Source organism: Odontesthes bonariensis, chromosome 9 (assembly GCF_027942865.1).
Source record: "Odontesthes bonariensis isolate fOdoBon6 chromosome 9, fOdoBon6.hap1, whole genome shotgun sequence".
NCBI classification, from domain to species: Eukaryota; Metazoa; Chordata; class Actinopteri; order Atheriniformes; family Atherinopsidae; genus Odontesthes; species Odontesthes bonariensis.
The window spans coordinates 17,178,556-17,195,694 of record NC_134514.1 but is presented as its reverse complement, the minus strand read 5'-3'; the positions used below and the strand labels follow the sequence as shown (position 1 = coordinate 17,195,694).

The 17,139-nt window shown below is 38.9% G+C and overlaps 1 protein-coding gene across 1 annotated transcript; it reads right to left on the bottom strand.

Annotated features, from left to right (window-relative positions):
- Positions 1-955: 955 nt before the first annotated feature.
- Positions 956-4,945, bottom strand: gpr184 (G protein-coupled receptor 184). Its single transcript, XM_075473429.1, has 2 exons — positions 4,613-4,945; positions 956-2,487 (listed from the first exon to the last, which is right to left on the bottom strand). Exon 2 carries the CDS (start codon positions 2,453-2,455, stop codon positions 1,421-1,423), a length of 1,035 nt encoding a protein of 344 aa, XP_075329544.1. The 5' UTR covers positions 2,456-2,487; positions 4,613-4,945; the 3' UTR covers positions 956-1,420.
- Between the last annotated feature and the right edge of the window lie 12,194 nt (positions 4,946-17,139).

The following is a 17,139-nucleotide window of genomic DNA, read 5'->3' as shown; positions in this document are numbered from 1 at the left end:
GAGGTTGGTGAAAAACGTAGCCCCTCCTCTTCCCCGTTGCCATGGTGACTCGTCGAATTGGGGCTCCATTGATGCTGGCTTTTTAAAGTTGTGGTGCACGCGCTAAACTCAAGGTGAACTTACTCAGAGTTGATTAACCTCACTCAAATCAGCGTTTCTGGAACCGAAAACTCAGAGTTTTCAATCTCAGAGTAGATCAACTCAGAGATCAGGAATAGACTCAGAGTTGGTTGAACCTGCTACGTGAAACGGACCCCAGGAAACTAAGCACAGGTAAATAAGCCAAACACTTAACTCCACTGTTTACAAGTACATGGAAAGATGCATCTTTACAACATCATGTCCGAAAGCCTGCATCAAATTTGTTAAAGTTCCCAATGCCATTTCTTTCCCATCCATCCATCCATTTTCTATACCCGTTTAATATTATTCAAGCTCCCATTTTTTTCCCCCAGGATGTTAATCTTGATAAAAGAAAATAAAAAAATCTTTCTTGTAACAGGAATTCCACTGAATCTTTTCAGCAACAAGATGGGCTTGCATTTTCCTGAAAAAGCATTTTTCTAATCACTTTAATAGTCTTATTTTATGAAGGTAACTTACAAATCTGAACAACATTATTGTTTATAATGGTGGAGTGCCTGCTATTTTTTTCATATTTTTTCAAATATGCACCAAAATAACAGAATGTTGAATCTTTTCTCACTGGGAATAAAATTATATCTCCATCACACTAGAACTCACACCAAGGCCTCTTGATTATTCTCCTCACCCACTTGACAAATATGTAGCACACAGCTGTGCTGAATTTATGATTATCTTTATGAATAAGTACTTTGGTGTATGGCCTTAACATGTTTCACCCCTCACTCTGGATATGTTTTAAATGCCAGCTACAAAAGTATTCCTGACATATTTTAATCATAATTTAGACAATCTAAAACCAAATCACCTGTTCAAACCACTGCTTTATTTAGTCTCCCATTATACAGTGATGCAAAATGATCACAGCCCACCTGCTTTTGAATAAATGCCCATTTAGTTGTATAGGGGACACACAATCATACCATTTTTTTATACATGGAAAACAGGACTCTTCAATTTAAGCAGTCCAACAATAAACCAAAAGTGGTTCCAACTTGAGAAGTCTGTGGAGCCACAATGTTACAATCTAATTACACAGTTCTGAGATGCATGAATAATTCAGACCCCTCTTCCACACTGTGCAAGATAAGAGAGAAAATGGACAGACAAGTGCACAGCATGAACGCTCAATGGATTTCAAGCTGTTTATACAAAAAGGGCTGATTACAGGATGGATTTTAAAAATTGATGATGAACACATGAGTATAAAAGGCTACATGCATAATCACATGCTTACATGCTATGCAAACACAGTTTTTCACACACAGCCAATTTTTTATATTAAGTCACTTTTGGACTTTGCTCTGCCAAATGCGGTTAAAGCAGAGTCTTCTGTTGTTGTCTGGTTACGCTTTCTACAGCACAGTTTGAATTTCTCCTTTAGTCCATTAGTGACCAGCACATACAACACAGGGTCCACCACACTGTTCAGACTGGACATCGCCAGCGTGCTTGAGAAATAGAAGTGCATGGCTTGTTCAAACTGGCAGTAACTTCCATCTGCTGAGTAGTCACTGGCATTGTAAAAGACAAGTGAACGTATGAGCAAGATAATGTGATATGGAGCAAAGCAAACTGAGAAGATACCGATTACTCCGAAAGAAAGCAGACGGACCTTCCTCTTAGCCTGGGCACTGAGGCCAGGACTTTGGCCCACAGCGGCCAGCACCCTCCAGTAACTCACTGTCAACACCAGCAGGGGAAGAAAGAAGCCGATGCCCACTCTGAGCAGGTTAAACATAGCCACAGGTTTCTCCATGGGGTAATTCTCATAACAGCGGTCATTGTTGTTTCTGTCATCATGGGCGTCTTTGAGGTTGTCATAGATTAACACAAAGATGTGCATCGCTGCCACTCCAATATAAACAACAGCACACTGGATCCAAGCATAGCGAGATGTTCGGTGGGTCTTGAAGTGCAGTGGGTAACAGACCACCAGGCAACGATCCACAGAGATACAACAGAGCAAGAAGATGCTGATATACATGTTAGAGTAGTAGAAAAAGCCAGCTACACTGCAGGATGCAACACCGAGCTGCCAGTTGTGGTCCTTTTGGTAATAGTTGATCCAAAGGGGCATGGTGCAGATGAAAAGCAAGTCAGATATGGAAAGGGTGAGCAGGAAGATCCCTAGAATATTTTGCTGCCTTACTTGTTGAATAATGGGGCACAGAGTCAGTACATTGAAGATCAAACCAAAGATAAAAGCCAGGATGTAAACAGACATGAGGAAGTCACTGAAGGCACTTTCTCCAATGCGAACACATGTTGAATTAAGGAGCGATGTTGAAGTTGTGACGTTCATTGTCATGTTTTCTGTCTCTTTCCTGGTCAGAGATTTACCTGCAAAAGAAATGAAAAAAGAAAATACAGTGACTGTCATTTTTTCGAGGCACACCTGGGTCGTGACCTCACTCCTACAATACCTAGTACAGCTAATCTTTTTTATGTCCCATCCCATTTTGTAGTTCAGTGACCACAAGAGATCAAATCATGTCACCAAATGTGAGGCAGTCAGACTCAGAGTCTGAGAGTATGTGGTGTAAACCTGTTATGCGTTCCTTTTTGTAAAAGTATTGGTTCGAAGGAAACTGATCACATTAAGGAATTATTTTCCCTATCAGATTCATTTGATGTGTTCTCATCTCCCGAAACTGATTACATCATATTTTTTATATCAAAACACTATTTTGTTACAAAGTCAACTAACTTTTCCTCTTTTGAAACCATCCATCCATTCTCTATACCCGCTCCAATTCAGGGTCGTGGAAGGGGGGCTGGAGCCTATCCCAGCTCTCATTGGGGGTGAGGCAGGGTACACCTTGGACAGGTTGCCAGTCCATCCCAGGGCCACACAGAAAAAAAAACAACCACCAACACTCACGCTCACTCCTAGGATCAATTTAGAGTCACAAATTAACCTAACATGCATGTTTTTGGGTAGTGGGAGGAAGCCGGAGTAGCCAGAGAGAGCCCGCACATACACTAGGAGAACATGCAGACTCCACAACCCAGCTGGGATTCAAACCAGGAGCCCTCTTGCTGTGAGTCAGTGCTAACCAACACACCACCGTGCAGCCCATTCTTGATACCGTATTATCTAAATCTGAGTGGCAGAGCAGGGCAGATCAGACAAAACTTGCAGTTAGCGTAACTGTATACATAATGCAACTTATACACAATTTTTCAGTGCAATAAGAATTTGTGATTCTGCGGGGACAGACCAAGATTCAAATGAATCCTCCCAGAGACAGACTGACAGTTAAGTTAATTCTCTAGCCCAAGTTTAAGAGCATCTCTATGTGTGATCCACATCTACTCAATAGACAGATACTAGATATTTATGTGATGTTTCCAATGCAAAACTTTCCATTCCTAAAATGGCAGAAGAAGGCCAAAACTTGCCACTATCACTGCTAATGGTCACCAGATTATAAAAAAGAATATTATATTATATAATATTATGAATGAATATTAAAACCCCAAATGGTGGACTGCTTCTATGTGATATTATTTGATAATTGTTTCCTGTCTGTGTCAGGCTCCATCTGGCTCAGACCTGTGTGTGTTTATAGGCTCAGGAAGCATCTAACACAATTAACGTCCGGAAAACTCAATAACGGAGAAGCCATCCAGTCAGCCCATCTTTAGAGAATTATAATGTCAGGCTTTATGTGTGTGCATGTGTGTGTCTGCAGGTGTGTTTGAAGCGGGTTTGATTTAATGGATTCGTTTTTAACTAAGTTTTTAACAGGCCCTGGGATACGATTGGAAAATATGATTGTGTTTCTAAAATCCCTCATAGGCTGTGTATCATCAGTCTGGGTGCTATGACTAATCACACATTGGTATTCCCCTTTTGGCTTTGTCGGTAACCATTAGTTTCTGTTCTCATGTGTTACCGTTCTGGTCTAAGTTCATTATATTATCACACAGCTGGAAATTCACTTTTTCATCCAACAGAGCCAACTCTGTTTGTCCATAATATAAGCTGACCTGAGCCTGTTTTTTTGGTAGAATGTTTTTGACATCCATGAGCTTTTAAAAGAAAAAACAGCTGCCTTTTCTCTCAACAAGGGGATGTGTTGAATGCCAAGATTGCTCCTTCTAACCATGTGGAAATACATTTTCATTATATGTTTCAAAGCTTGCCACACCGAGTAATTGTAATCTAACTATACATTTTTCTTCTGGTCAACCAGCTTTCTGTTGTGCTACTCTCAAGCGTGCTATGGTGACCACCACTGGGAAAAAAGCTAATAAATATTCAACAATGCAGAGATTCAACATTCCAACCTAATTACTTTTAATAATTCATGAAAACCACCTCTTGCATTATCACTTTTCCCTCAGCAACAGCTCACACAGGGTTAGAAAAAACTCAGTTCAAAATATGCATTTCAAAAAGCAAAGGGCAAACATTAGAAAAATACTTCCTATACAGAACTTTAGTAAATAATGACCTCACCTGTGTTTTTTTAAGGAGGGGTGTCTTGTTTGTCAAAGAAAGATGTCCAGATGGCAAGAATTTTTAGACACATTCCACAGCTGCTTTGGCTTCAGACAAGGCAGGTCAGACAAACGCGCTTTAGAGAAGTACCTTCAGAGCTGCTGACATGCAGACAAGTAACAACAGTCCCGCGTCTTAGAGGTCATCTAGTTTGAAAATGATCAGATTTTACACTAGCTAAACATTGCACTGGTTTCTCAGTCTTTCTCCATCTGATAATTTTGTTTTGAGATAGCTTCCTGTTGAGGGCAACAGCTGAAATGACGAGTGGAAGCGTGCACAGGGAATGAGACAAACTACAGAGAGGGGAAGAAATATAGACAGCAGGGGGAGGGATGTGTGGACGTGTACTGCTCACACGCTTTAAGGAAGTGAGGCACGGGCCAAAGGTTGACTGTGACGGAACAGATAATGTACATATGTTAATGCGCCTGAGAGATAGTAAGTCCACATTTTAGCTGAAGTCCACATTTGAGTTGAAAATCTGTGGAAAGACAGCCACAACACATTGCATTATCTGGAAGTACTTCACGGTGTTATGAAGCTTCTTCTATTGTGAAGTTATGAAGTTTTGCTTTATCATTTCTTTCCCTCGGTCTAAATTTGTTTTAGGCAGTTTGGCCGATCACATTGAGTATGACACAGTGTCAAAAAAAAAACCAAAGAACTTCCATTGCGTCACAGCAGACTGGTGAAGATATGAAAGTGATTCCCGTGCAGGAAGGTCTGTACCAGGTGAAATTAATCTTGAAACTTGTGTTTTTAAAGATACAAGAACCCCTCTGAGGCAGTGCAGTCTCCAGTGCTCTTTTTATGTTTATGAACAGAGTCTGTGATGAAAGCTTGCTTCAATCTGTTAATGTCTTAAGTAAACACTGAGACCAACTGTAAACTTTGCATATTTGGTCCTTTATTTAGAGCAAGAATGCATACCTGAGGTAAGCTACAGAGAAGCAGAGACAGGATGATTAAACAGGGAAAACATCTGGTCCTTTTTTTTTTCTTCATCAGACTAGAATGATTTAAACAGGTGCTTCCCCGGCATTTACAAGAATTGGTATGTGTCATTTTACAGTTAAAATATCTTTGTGGTATCTTCTTTGTTCCATTTAGTCTCAGTTCCTACTTGACAAAAGTACCAGTGGGAACTAACGAGTGTTGGGTTTCTACCCCCCCACTGAGAGGGACTATTCCTACACTTCACTGTGTAATAAAGGTGATACAAAAGACTTTCAATCACATTTAGGATCATTCATAAAGACAAACTATTTGCTGCACCTCATTCTAAAGTGATTCTGCTTCTTACCCTTTCCTATGTTTGTACTCATCTTATAATGTTACATGTAATTAGTTTTACAACCTTGCACAGTAACAGACAGTTACATTACAGCCCCATAAAACCATTGTTTTACTGGCTGTCCCTTCCCAGGTTGTATGGTCTATGATTTGGTACCATAAAGGTACCATTACAGTTTCAACAAGAATGCTGCTGCTGCTTTGGATTGGCTGTTGATTGACACTTTAAAAGCTTAATTTGCAGACAAAGTTCCTTGTAGATTTGATTTCTAAAATGGTGCAGTGCTAAATGTTATATTTGTTAAGTTCTCTTCTGTCTATTCAGCATGTTATGCTGCAGTATTGAAAATAAATGATCCTGGTAATTAAATAACGAAAAAGAAAGAACGTAACATGGCAACCTATGTTTTGATGCATTTCATGTTCAAATAATATCTTTGTCACTTAACACTTTCCAACCATAGCAATGTCACGTCACTCTTTCTGGGTAGCATAATTTAGTTTACACAATTCATAAAACGGACTTTCCTTTTGACACTTTTGAAACTGTGGTTTACTCTGTGGTTTACCCTCGTTAAAGGGGACTTTAACGAGGGCAAACCAGTTTTTCACTAAATATCAATACAAGGGGAAAAAAACGAGACGTGACTAACTAGATGGACACTTTTACTCATGATGTGATCGTTTGCCATCATAAAACTAAGTATCATAATCTAACAAAACTGGTGTGAAACTGCACAACACTGTCTTCTAGAAAAATAGTACGTAACTTTTAGGTAACTTAGAACACAGTAAAACACGCTGCACATTGCTTCACAAACACGGTGTCACAAAGCATGCTAGGAAGGCTCCTTTCAGATACTCCCCTAAAATGCTATTATATGAACACAGAGTTTATTGCGTAGTTGAGCTCTGCCATAAAATGTCAGAATATACTGTACTTCCGCTGCTACATAGAGCATGACATCACAAGTAAAACAACACAACCAGCTCTTTTGAACTGCTGGCACGTATATTTCTCTGACAGATTAAATCTTTCTGGCATGAGGTTTAGTGTGTGAATGAGAAAAAACTGATGCAACAGATAAATTAACTGTAAAGGCATAGCGATGATAAAAATATATTTTTTTCTGTTATTTTTAAAACCAATCTCATTTTACTGATCTTTTCGCAAACTGAGAGATGTACCTGTCAACCGCAACATTATCTCCTTCCAAACCAAGGTTCTTCTGTGAAAACTTACACGGTAGCATTCATATCAACTTTACTTTGACACCTTTTACCTGCCTAAAAGATTTTGAAACAACACTGTTGTGGACCCTGCAAAAATTGCTAAGGAAGGCCTCTAAGAGCACAACAAACTATCCGGGGTCTTCTCCTACCAATCTGGTGGGATCGGATAGTTTCTGTGGAAAACAAGCGTAGTCCACAAAGACCCCACCCAACAACTCACAGGGCCTAAAGGCTCGACTTTTAACATCTATTAATCTTTTATTATTAACATTTATAGTTCATTTCTGTATTAACCAGGTGGTCATAGTGTAATGGCTGATCAGTGTAAGTATTAGCGGCTAAAATGACCCATTTATGACATGGAATCATTTATATAACCTGTTTTACTTATCCTAATAGACAATTTATTGTGTCTTTAAAACCTCTGTGTTAATTTATTTTCAAGTGTCTACTCACACAATTTCTTTAAACTTCGTTGAATGTATTGATGTTAATCACCTAATGTTCTTGAGTCTATTTGACCCACAGCATTACTGGGCTTGGTGTTGTGCACAAATGTGCTTAAATCATCACATTCATTAGCAGCACTCGCATTTTTATTTAATTCTAAAGAAAGAATTCAATAAAACTCCCAACTCCACCATCTCCATTTACCCAAGACGGAGCCTCAACAGAAGCCCAGCACCAGCATCGAGACTCTGGGCCTTTCATATCATCCATCATGTGAAGTCTTGCCTTGATGCACCACCGGAGCATAAAACACCCAAAATTCATTACAAATATTTGTACACCAAACTTTTTTCTGATTATTATACATCAATGAATGTGTCAGCCTTTATTATTGTCTCCTTATTGAATTTGAAGTAAACTCAGCTCTCATTTATAGTACTGGATAACATTCTTGTCAACGGTGGGCTTGTCTCGCTGAGTTGCATCTGCATGTCCCCTGCGGATGCAGTGGAAGCCTTTAATCCTTGCAATGAATTCTGAACCCAATAAAGACATGACTCCATGTGCAACTAATGCAACTGCATTAGGACATTTACTGACACGTACAGATGTAAACTTGTGTAGCAATACTTTTTACCCACCACACCCAATGTCAAGCTTAGTGGAGTAAGCGGATCCGAGAGTAAACAATGAAGAGAGAAGCACCTGATCTTGATCTACAAAATCAAACAGGAAGAAAGGAAACTGAATATCAAAAACAGAATTTTAACTAGAATACAAAACATAGAAACTATGAAACCATAACATAAAAACACAGACAATGGCACCGAGCAAGATCTACAGAGACAAAAATTGACAGAAGTGGTGCACCATAATGAGGCCTTCAGATGAAACTGAATGTTTTAAAGTTCTGATGCTGGTCTATAAAGCTCTGAATGGTCTAGGACCAAAATACATCAGTGACCTCCTGACCCAGTATGAACCTTCCAGACCCCTCAGGTCATCTGGATCCGGTCTTTTATCAGTTCCCAGAGTCAGAATCAGATATGGAGAAGCTGCATTCAGCTTCTATGCTCCACATGTCTGGAACAAACTCCCAGAAAGCCTCAGATCAGCTGAAACACTCAGTGTATTTAAGTCCAGGTTGAAGACACACCTATTTTCAGCTGCGTTTGAATGAAGCTCAAAACCTAATCACTTTTTAACTACTGATTTTATCTGATTTTATCTATTGTTCTTATTTCTTTCTTTTTTGTTTAAAATTTAAATCATGCTTTTTATTTCTACTGTTTTAATGTCTCTGTAAAGCACTTTGAATCGCCTTGTAGTTGAATTGTGCTATACAAATAAACTTGCCTTGCCTTGCCTTGCCAAATGGATGACTTTGCGCAGCAGAAAGCCAGAGCACCAGAGAGAGTACCAGTAATGGAAGATTAACTTTTGTTTTGGCCTTTGCGCAGATGGCTGCACATTCACTGAATCTGTTTTCATCTGTGTCATGCTTCTTGTCTCTTTTACTATTAGTGTGATATTAATAGTAAGACTTAAGTTATTTTCACTGGGCTTCTGCTGAATAGCATGCTTTCATTGGTGTGCAAAAATGGTTGCAAATGGTGGAGAGCACATTGAATAGTAAGGTTTGTATTTGGATGCATTGTGATGAGCAGGGCCTGCTTTGGCATTGGAGCACAGTACATTTTTCATACTTCATTGGCACTGGGGTCTGTTTTTTTAGATGAAATATTCAATTAGATGTATGATGAATCAAAGCTCATTTGAGCTCTGCAGTTTATGATTATTGAGAGTCATTCATGTGTTATACAACATGGCTGAGGTAGAATCTCTGTGAAAAGAATGGTAACATGAAAGTGACATCTGCACTTAAACCTGATCAAATAAGAAAGGCAATGTACTGAAAACGTCATTTTTAATTAGTGTTTGATTTTGAGTGTCTTGATAGGGATAAAATGTGGAAATGCAGAGTAGTGCATGCATCTGCTCAGAGAGCCATGGTGCTCATGTTCAAGTGCTCCATAGCACTATGTACCGTAGAGTGGGGATGATTCAAAGAAGCTCATAAAAAAATGAGAAATTAACTCGAATTGTTCATTTTGTGAACTTGTGACTCATGATAACAATGGTGAACTCTAAACATAAATTTGTTGAATTTTACTTTGTTCATTTGCTATATTTTAACTTGAAAATACTTGACAAATGTTTAAATTTTGTGCAAAATAGACTTGATGTATGATCATTTACTATCTTTTTTATGAAAAAGATATTTTTTTGACAAAAAAAGCTAGACATGGATAGAATAAGTCTTATTTTTGAGATCTCATAAGTCTTCCTAGTCATTGTACTAATATTCTCCCTCTTCTAAAGTCATTTTTAAAAATCCCTTAGCCGAAATCTTTTCACTATATCAGTGGATTAAGCCCCGTACAGAACTATTGACTAATTTTGTCCAGACCCAAATTTACAGCGGGAATAGAGTAACATTTAAACATTTTAAATGAAAATTGTATAGTTTTCTGCTATACAGTTGGTATTTTCCCATCAATGCAAAGTGTGCGGGATAATGTGAAACAGGCACTTAAAATGAGTTTATGGCTGTTTTGGAACACTCACTGCAGTCTTAGAACTTGCTTAAAATTACCCAAGGGAGGCAAATATGACAGCACTCACGTTTTCAAATCAGAAAACTAAGCAGCTAATCTGAAGAATGTGAGCTGATAATATCTGCTGCTTTGTGTACTTTTTTGTGCTCACTTGTTAACTGATAGTACAAAAAAAAAAACAGAAACTCATCTGCCTCCTTAAACTCTGTGGTTTCCTCTGCATACATCCTGCTTCCTGTACACTCTACAGGAGCCCCAGAGTATTTTCAGTCATGAAAAGCGTCTCGTAAATCAACACCCCTTAGTATAAGCAGTTGGGGATTGCAGAGACTCTGCTTGTACTCAGTCTATGATACTTGCTACTTAGCAACAGGATCACGCACGCAATCAAACCTAAGCAGGAAGGGGACAAAGTAAACACACACAGGAGGACTTTTTCTGTCATTTTTTCATGCCTACTTTTTTTCTACCAACGATTTCCACACTATTATCACTGTAAGGGCAAACTGACTCGAACAACGTGTTCTCAATGAAAACAGAAACTAGGGGAGTTAAACTCAGGTCAAATATGTTCCCATAATTCTATTGATAAACTCTGAAAATGGGTCAAATTGACCCAAACACCATACAAAAGAGGATTTACAAAATTATACCCATATCTTTATTATGGACCTATCCTGTAACAAGCTATTCTAGAAATACCATAGAAGGTAATGTACACCCTCACTTTTGTGATTAAGTATGAAACAAAGAATATCCTATTGTAATTGTTTTCAAATAAAGTTGGAATTAAGTTGTTGCCTTGGTAGACTGATGTGATACAAGGAGCTTGTGTTACTGTATCTGTATGATAACCACAGCTGAGCGGCAGTTTTTTGTGATTTTGTAAACTGTCTTACACAGTTGATCTATTATCTTTCAAACTGCATTATGCCTAAGTGCAAGGGCAGACTCAGTAGATGGGCTGGCTTGTTAATGCACTTGATGGCAAAACAGCCAATCGTGTGTTCTGCAGCCAAAAAGCTCATGAGAAGAGTGCAATCAGAATTTGGGATCATGTTACACAATTACGGACCATTTCCTGAGCAGCCGAAGTTTTTGTATTGTTTGTTAACAACAATCTGTCAGTTAATGGTTATCTCAGGAAGCATATTTAAGCCAAATTAACTTGATGATGGCAAAGACTAAAAAGCCCATCATAGTTTACCTCAGTTCAAATGCCATCTTTGTGAGGTTCTCTGTTTCCCTGAGAACAAACTCCATTAAACCTACACTTCCCTTGCAAGAACATGCTGATGTGCAATTTGCGTGACATTCAATTAAGTCTGGAAATATGAGCTTCTTACCAAACCATATTCAAGTTACAGTTAAATAATAATGAAAATGGGCTTAAAGTGCAGATTATCAGCTTTGAATTGAGAGTATTCACAGCTTAAGTGAAGGAAGCATTTAGGAATTACAGCACTTTAACAAGTCAAATATTCTCGTTCAGGGGCTCACATGTAACTTAACAAATTAACATGTAAATAAAACATTAATTTCTAATTTTTTTTGTTATCCTTTGCAGGCAATCCCTGTCTGGAACCCATGAACATTTTCTCCGCTGTGCTGCTTTCCGAGGCCTTTACTGCACTGGTTATTATTAGTTAGTTTGTGGCTCTTTCTGCCTTTAATTTTGCCTTTATTCAGAATCAGAATCAGAATTACTTTATTAATCCCTTGCGGGAAATTCCTTTTTTGAAGTGCCCTTGTTACAGGAAAAAAGAAAAAAGATTAAGTCAGGATGAATAAGAATAAGATAAGGAAAATCTCAATATATACAATAAACCATAAACAGTATTTACAATGCTGCTCAGTACCAGTATCTTTATTAAGTGAAATGCAGCTCAGTTGGGTTGTGATTAGGTGATTGACTCAGCCATTGCAACAAATTATACTTCAACTATACTATACTATACAATCAAAACTTCTCAATGATGGGATATTGTTCATCTGTACTATGAGGCACCATCGAGCATATACCTCAAAATTTTTATTCACCAAGCTGCCTCTGTCACTGTCATTATCAATAAACATGACTCACTGGCATTTGAAGCCATGCATGCTAATGCCATCGCACTGCCTCCACATGTTTTACAGATGATGTTTGCTTCTGATCGAGCACATACTCCAGAGAATTATTGCCATTTTACATTTCCAGAAACCACAATCACATCCATGTATGTTCTCAAGCCAGATAAGCCACCACATGACACAGTGATAGTTTGTGAGGAGCATACACATTTAGTAATGGCTGTTCAATCCCAAATCCAAAAGACTTGCATCTCTGATGGTATGGGGGTGCATCCGGGCCTATGGAACTGGCAACTTGCACATCTGGAAAGACACCATTAATGATGAAATATATGTACAGGTTTTAGAGCAACATGTGATCCTATACAGACAGTGTTTTTTTTTTTGTTTTTTTTTGGGGGGGGGGGTGTTTCAGGGAAGGCCTTCTGCATCTATTCCTGCATTTATTACAATCACATAGGAGTCGCAGGCTGAAGGTTGCTCATGACCCAAAAGTTGGTCATGTGTGTAGAAAAGAACAAAACAAAAGAGTAACATAGCTCCTTAAAGCAAATATACATCATACACAAGTGTATGTGATTCTGAAAATCAACATGGCTGCATATTTTCTGAAGACAGGGTGGTGTTTTTCAAGCGCCATTCCAATACTCTATTCCTATTTCTTCCCCTCATTCAGGCACAAGTAGATTTACTTTCATCTCTCCGGAGATGCTCCAAAACTCATCTAGCTGTTGGGATGCGTTTTGGCAAAGTCTGATCTGGCTTTTTCTCTTTTTAGACATTTGCATGGTTTACAACTTGTGTTGAATCTTATCAGCACTGACTAACCTTTCTCTTTATGGGTGGGTGCTCTTCACTGGACTGGATGTTGTGAGATGTTTTTATATTTTTACCATGGAAAGAATGCTGCAATCATCAACCACTGTCATCTTCTGAGGACATTCAGGACTTTTAAAGTGCATCAATGTTTTCCTTTTTTCTCAGAATGTACCAGACTGCTGATTTGTCCACTCCTAATATTCCTGCTACCTCTCTGACAGATTTGTTTTCTTCTTGCACACTAAGGATAAATTGTTTCCCTTTCAGAGAAACGGAGCTACTCATACAGCATGCTGTGGTTTGTAGCTATAGCTTCCAAAAGCAATGTCACTCTTGAAATCAAGTCTAAACCTTTTAACTGCCAAACTAATTATTGATACAAATCAAAGGAAAAATCTATACCTATCAATAAAACAGTTTTTTAAGTCAATTTTACAATTGAGTGCCTGTTAAAATGGTTGTATGTTTTACAAAGCTTTAATTCTAAAACCCTTTCTCAAATGAATCGGTCTGCACCTTCATTAGTGTAACATGTTTTAAGAAACAACCCATTGTCACTCCGAGCTGGTGGCATAGTGACACTTGGTCAGATTGCATCGCTTTTCAACTCGTTGAGTAACCCCAAAAGTGTACCATTTATCAGCTTTTCTACTCAAAATATGTTTTAACACCTAGTTATGCTGTTTTTCTAACCACAACCAAGTACCTTCAATGTGTAAAGGAACAGTAGTAAAGGGAAGGAAGTCAAAATTGAATGATCCCAGGTCCCAAGATTGGTGAGTCCGATATGGGAGTCAGGCGACTATACCCCGCCTCAACTTCTTTACATCTTGTTGTTGGCAGGTTTTTTTTTTTTTGCTGCCATTGCTTTGATCACTTTTGTTTCATTACTTTTGTTTAGACAAGGGAAAACATTGTAACATGGTCTCACTGGGCTGCACGGTGGTGTGGTGGTTAGCACTGTCACCTCACAGCAAGAAGGTTCCAAGTTCAACTCCCAGCTGGGGTCTTTCTGTGTGGAGTTTGCATGTTCTCCCCGTGTATGTGTGGGTTTTCTCCAGGTACTCTGGCTTCCTCCCACTCTCCAAAAACATGCATGTTAGGTTAATTGGTGTCTCTAAAAAATTGTCCTTAGGAGTGAGTGTGAGCATTTGTCTGGTTTGTCTCTGTGTGTCCCTGTGATGGACTGGCACCCTGTCCAAAGTGTACCCTGCCTCTCGCCCATTGACCGCTGGGATAGGCTCCAGCCCCCCCGCGACCCGACCGACGGATTCAGCGGGTATAGAAAATGGATGGATGGTCTCACTGGGCTCAGAGATTATTTTGGTGATTCTAAATCAATCACTTAAACAACTAATCAACAAATTAATAACAGTAATAGTAATTTGTAGCCTGACTCATCTCTATTTATTAAAACAAATCATTTTTCATCACATTTCCACCTTAACATGTACTGTATAATATGATGATATATTATAAAAGGCATTTAATTATCACTATTATCATAACCAGGAAAAGTCTCATCGAGATCAAAGATCGCTTTTGCAAGAGTCTCCAGACTTCTGACCATAATCTGGTTTGTTTGAATAAGAAGAGTAAGCTAGTAAAAGTTTGAAGCTAAGGTAGCTGTGTCATAAGGCATGTTGAGTGGAGGTGGAGGACCCTGATGCAGAGCCAAGTAGGCTGAAGCCAAGCAGGGACCAGAACCACAAGCTTTACTGAAACTAAACAAAAACTGCTGCTAGAGCGAGGATTACAGGGGCTGAATATTAAAACTAACAAAACACAGAAGGCTGACTGACAAAGGGAAAGGGACCACAATGATGAAAAGGATTTAGCAGGGAACATAGGAACCAGGGCAGAATACATACTGAGGGGAAACTAATGACAAATGCATTACAGATGTGTAGCAAACAGTTCATTTGGATGACTCTGTTTGTAGGCAAGGTCCAAAATAACTGACAAGGTGGTTTTTATTCATGGTGATCATAAAAGTCTGAATACTGCTGGAGGAAAATGAACTATGGTCTGTGAGTTTCTCCGGGAGCCAGGTCAGAGTCTGAGAGAGGCGAGGTGTGTTAATCGAGTCTTTCCATTGGAGATTTCCAATGAGGCTGTGTTCCAGAATTGTTTGTACTGACGGGTTAATTGTTTGGATGAGGCTTTGAGTACTTTCCTGTGAAAATTCTTGCGTAATGAGACAGAATTGGTGGCAGAAGAGGTAGCGGTACAGAGTAGCTTCTCCTTCTGGTAATGGTTTGAAAAAACACTGGTTGACCCGGTCACAGTCTCTCTGGAAGGGAAGTACAGAAGTCTTATCGGATTCCACAACAAACGTGACATGATACAAACTGTTCGATCAGAAGTGTTTGAATATGTTCTGAGAGTGATCATAGCAATCTGAGCACTGGAGAGTTTCCCTCTGATTATTGAAGGAAAAAAGATTGATCTGTAAATACAGGGTCCATCTGAATCTTATGTTATGAATTGTCTGCCGAACTTCTAAATGTCTTTAAAAACAAGTAATTGTGATGTGTGTTTGGCTGCTGTAGTAGTAACGACTTCACAATTATATATCAATTTACTGTTGGTGTAGCAGGTGTCAGCTTTATGGGGCAGTAAACTCATCTGCTAATCCTTTTTCTCTGGGTCGTGGGGTAAATGAAGTCCTCCCAACTGCCACTGGGCTTAAGGGAGGGAACATCCGGGACATATTGCCTGTTCATCACATGGCACAAACAACCATGCAAGCTCAAACGCACTATTATTTTCATTTCAGAATCACCGACTAACTTAACATGCATATTTTTAGAGTACCGGGAGAGAACCCTCACTTGCATGGAAAGAACATGTAAGCACCACACAGAAAGGCCTCAGCTGGGATTCAAACCAGGAACCTTCAAACTATAGAGGTAAAAGTGCAGCCCTACACCACTGTGAAGCCCCATGGGAGTAAGCTTCAGTATGTGATGAGTTTAGGCGTTTAACTAAAAGGAAACATTTTCTGGGCCTACATTTCTAAGTGATTACAATCCAAACTTGCGCCTTAAAAGTGAATAGGATGATCCTGCAGATCAGTACCTTTTATGGCAGCTCTGCAACAGCTTGTGAGTGTGGGTGTGTATATCTTTTATTTATCTATCGCATGGTTTATTTATCTATGGATGAAGGATGAATATTGTCAAGAGCACTTTGTAATACCTGTCTAAGGTAAACGGTGCCTTTAAAGTGCCGACCATTTACCCTTTAAGGCATGCTCTTTGTGGTGTCATTTGATCTATACGATACTCCTGACACTCCTGATAACCTCTTGAGCACACAGGGAATTGAATTTTGATGAAAATACCTCTTTTTCCCCACAGACTTTATTGAAACGGCTAACCATACACAAAATTGAATTGCTCCTGCTGGCTATAATCAATTGGCTTGGTGGGTGTTAGTGTGCATATGTGTGGCTTCTCATCCCAGACAGAGCTTCAGAACACAACACTAGACAAGAAATGAGCACAGGGAGTCTCAGAGGTTTGGAGGACCAAAAACAAGCAACAGTATAAAAAAATCATAGCACTCCCTGTCTGCAAGCTTCACACATTTAGTAAAATTAGAGTTAGAGTTAGTTAGCACTGATACAACATTTTATTTACCGTACTATCATGTACATGGACAATTTACAAATTATCCCCAATAAGTGCAGCATTTCTATTATTTCTTTATGCTGGTTATTATCAGATATGCTCATATCTACTGTCATGTTTCACTAAAGATCCGAGGTAAAAAAAGATGCTGCTCTGATAGATGAATGCAAAAATCATTTTAAAAAAGAACCACCTGTTTTTAAATCATACAAGACCTGGTACAATGCTGCTTTTAGTGGAAAATTTGTTAACTCATCATCCTCTTCTGGTTTGACTGACATGTCTTTTCAGGGACTCAAATGAGGCAAAATAGAAACTTAATTCACAGTTCAAGGTTTGAGGGTTAGCTTAAATTATTTTG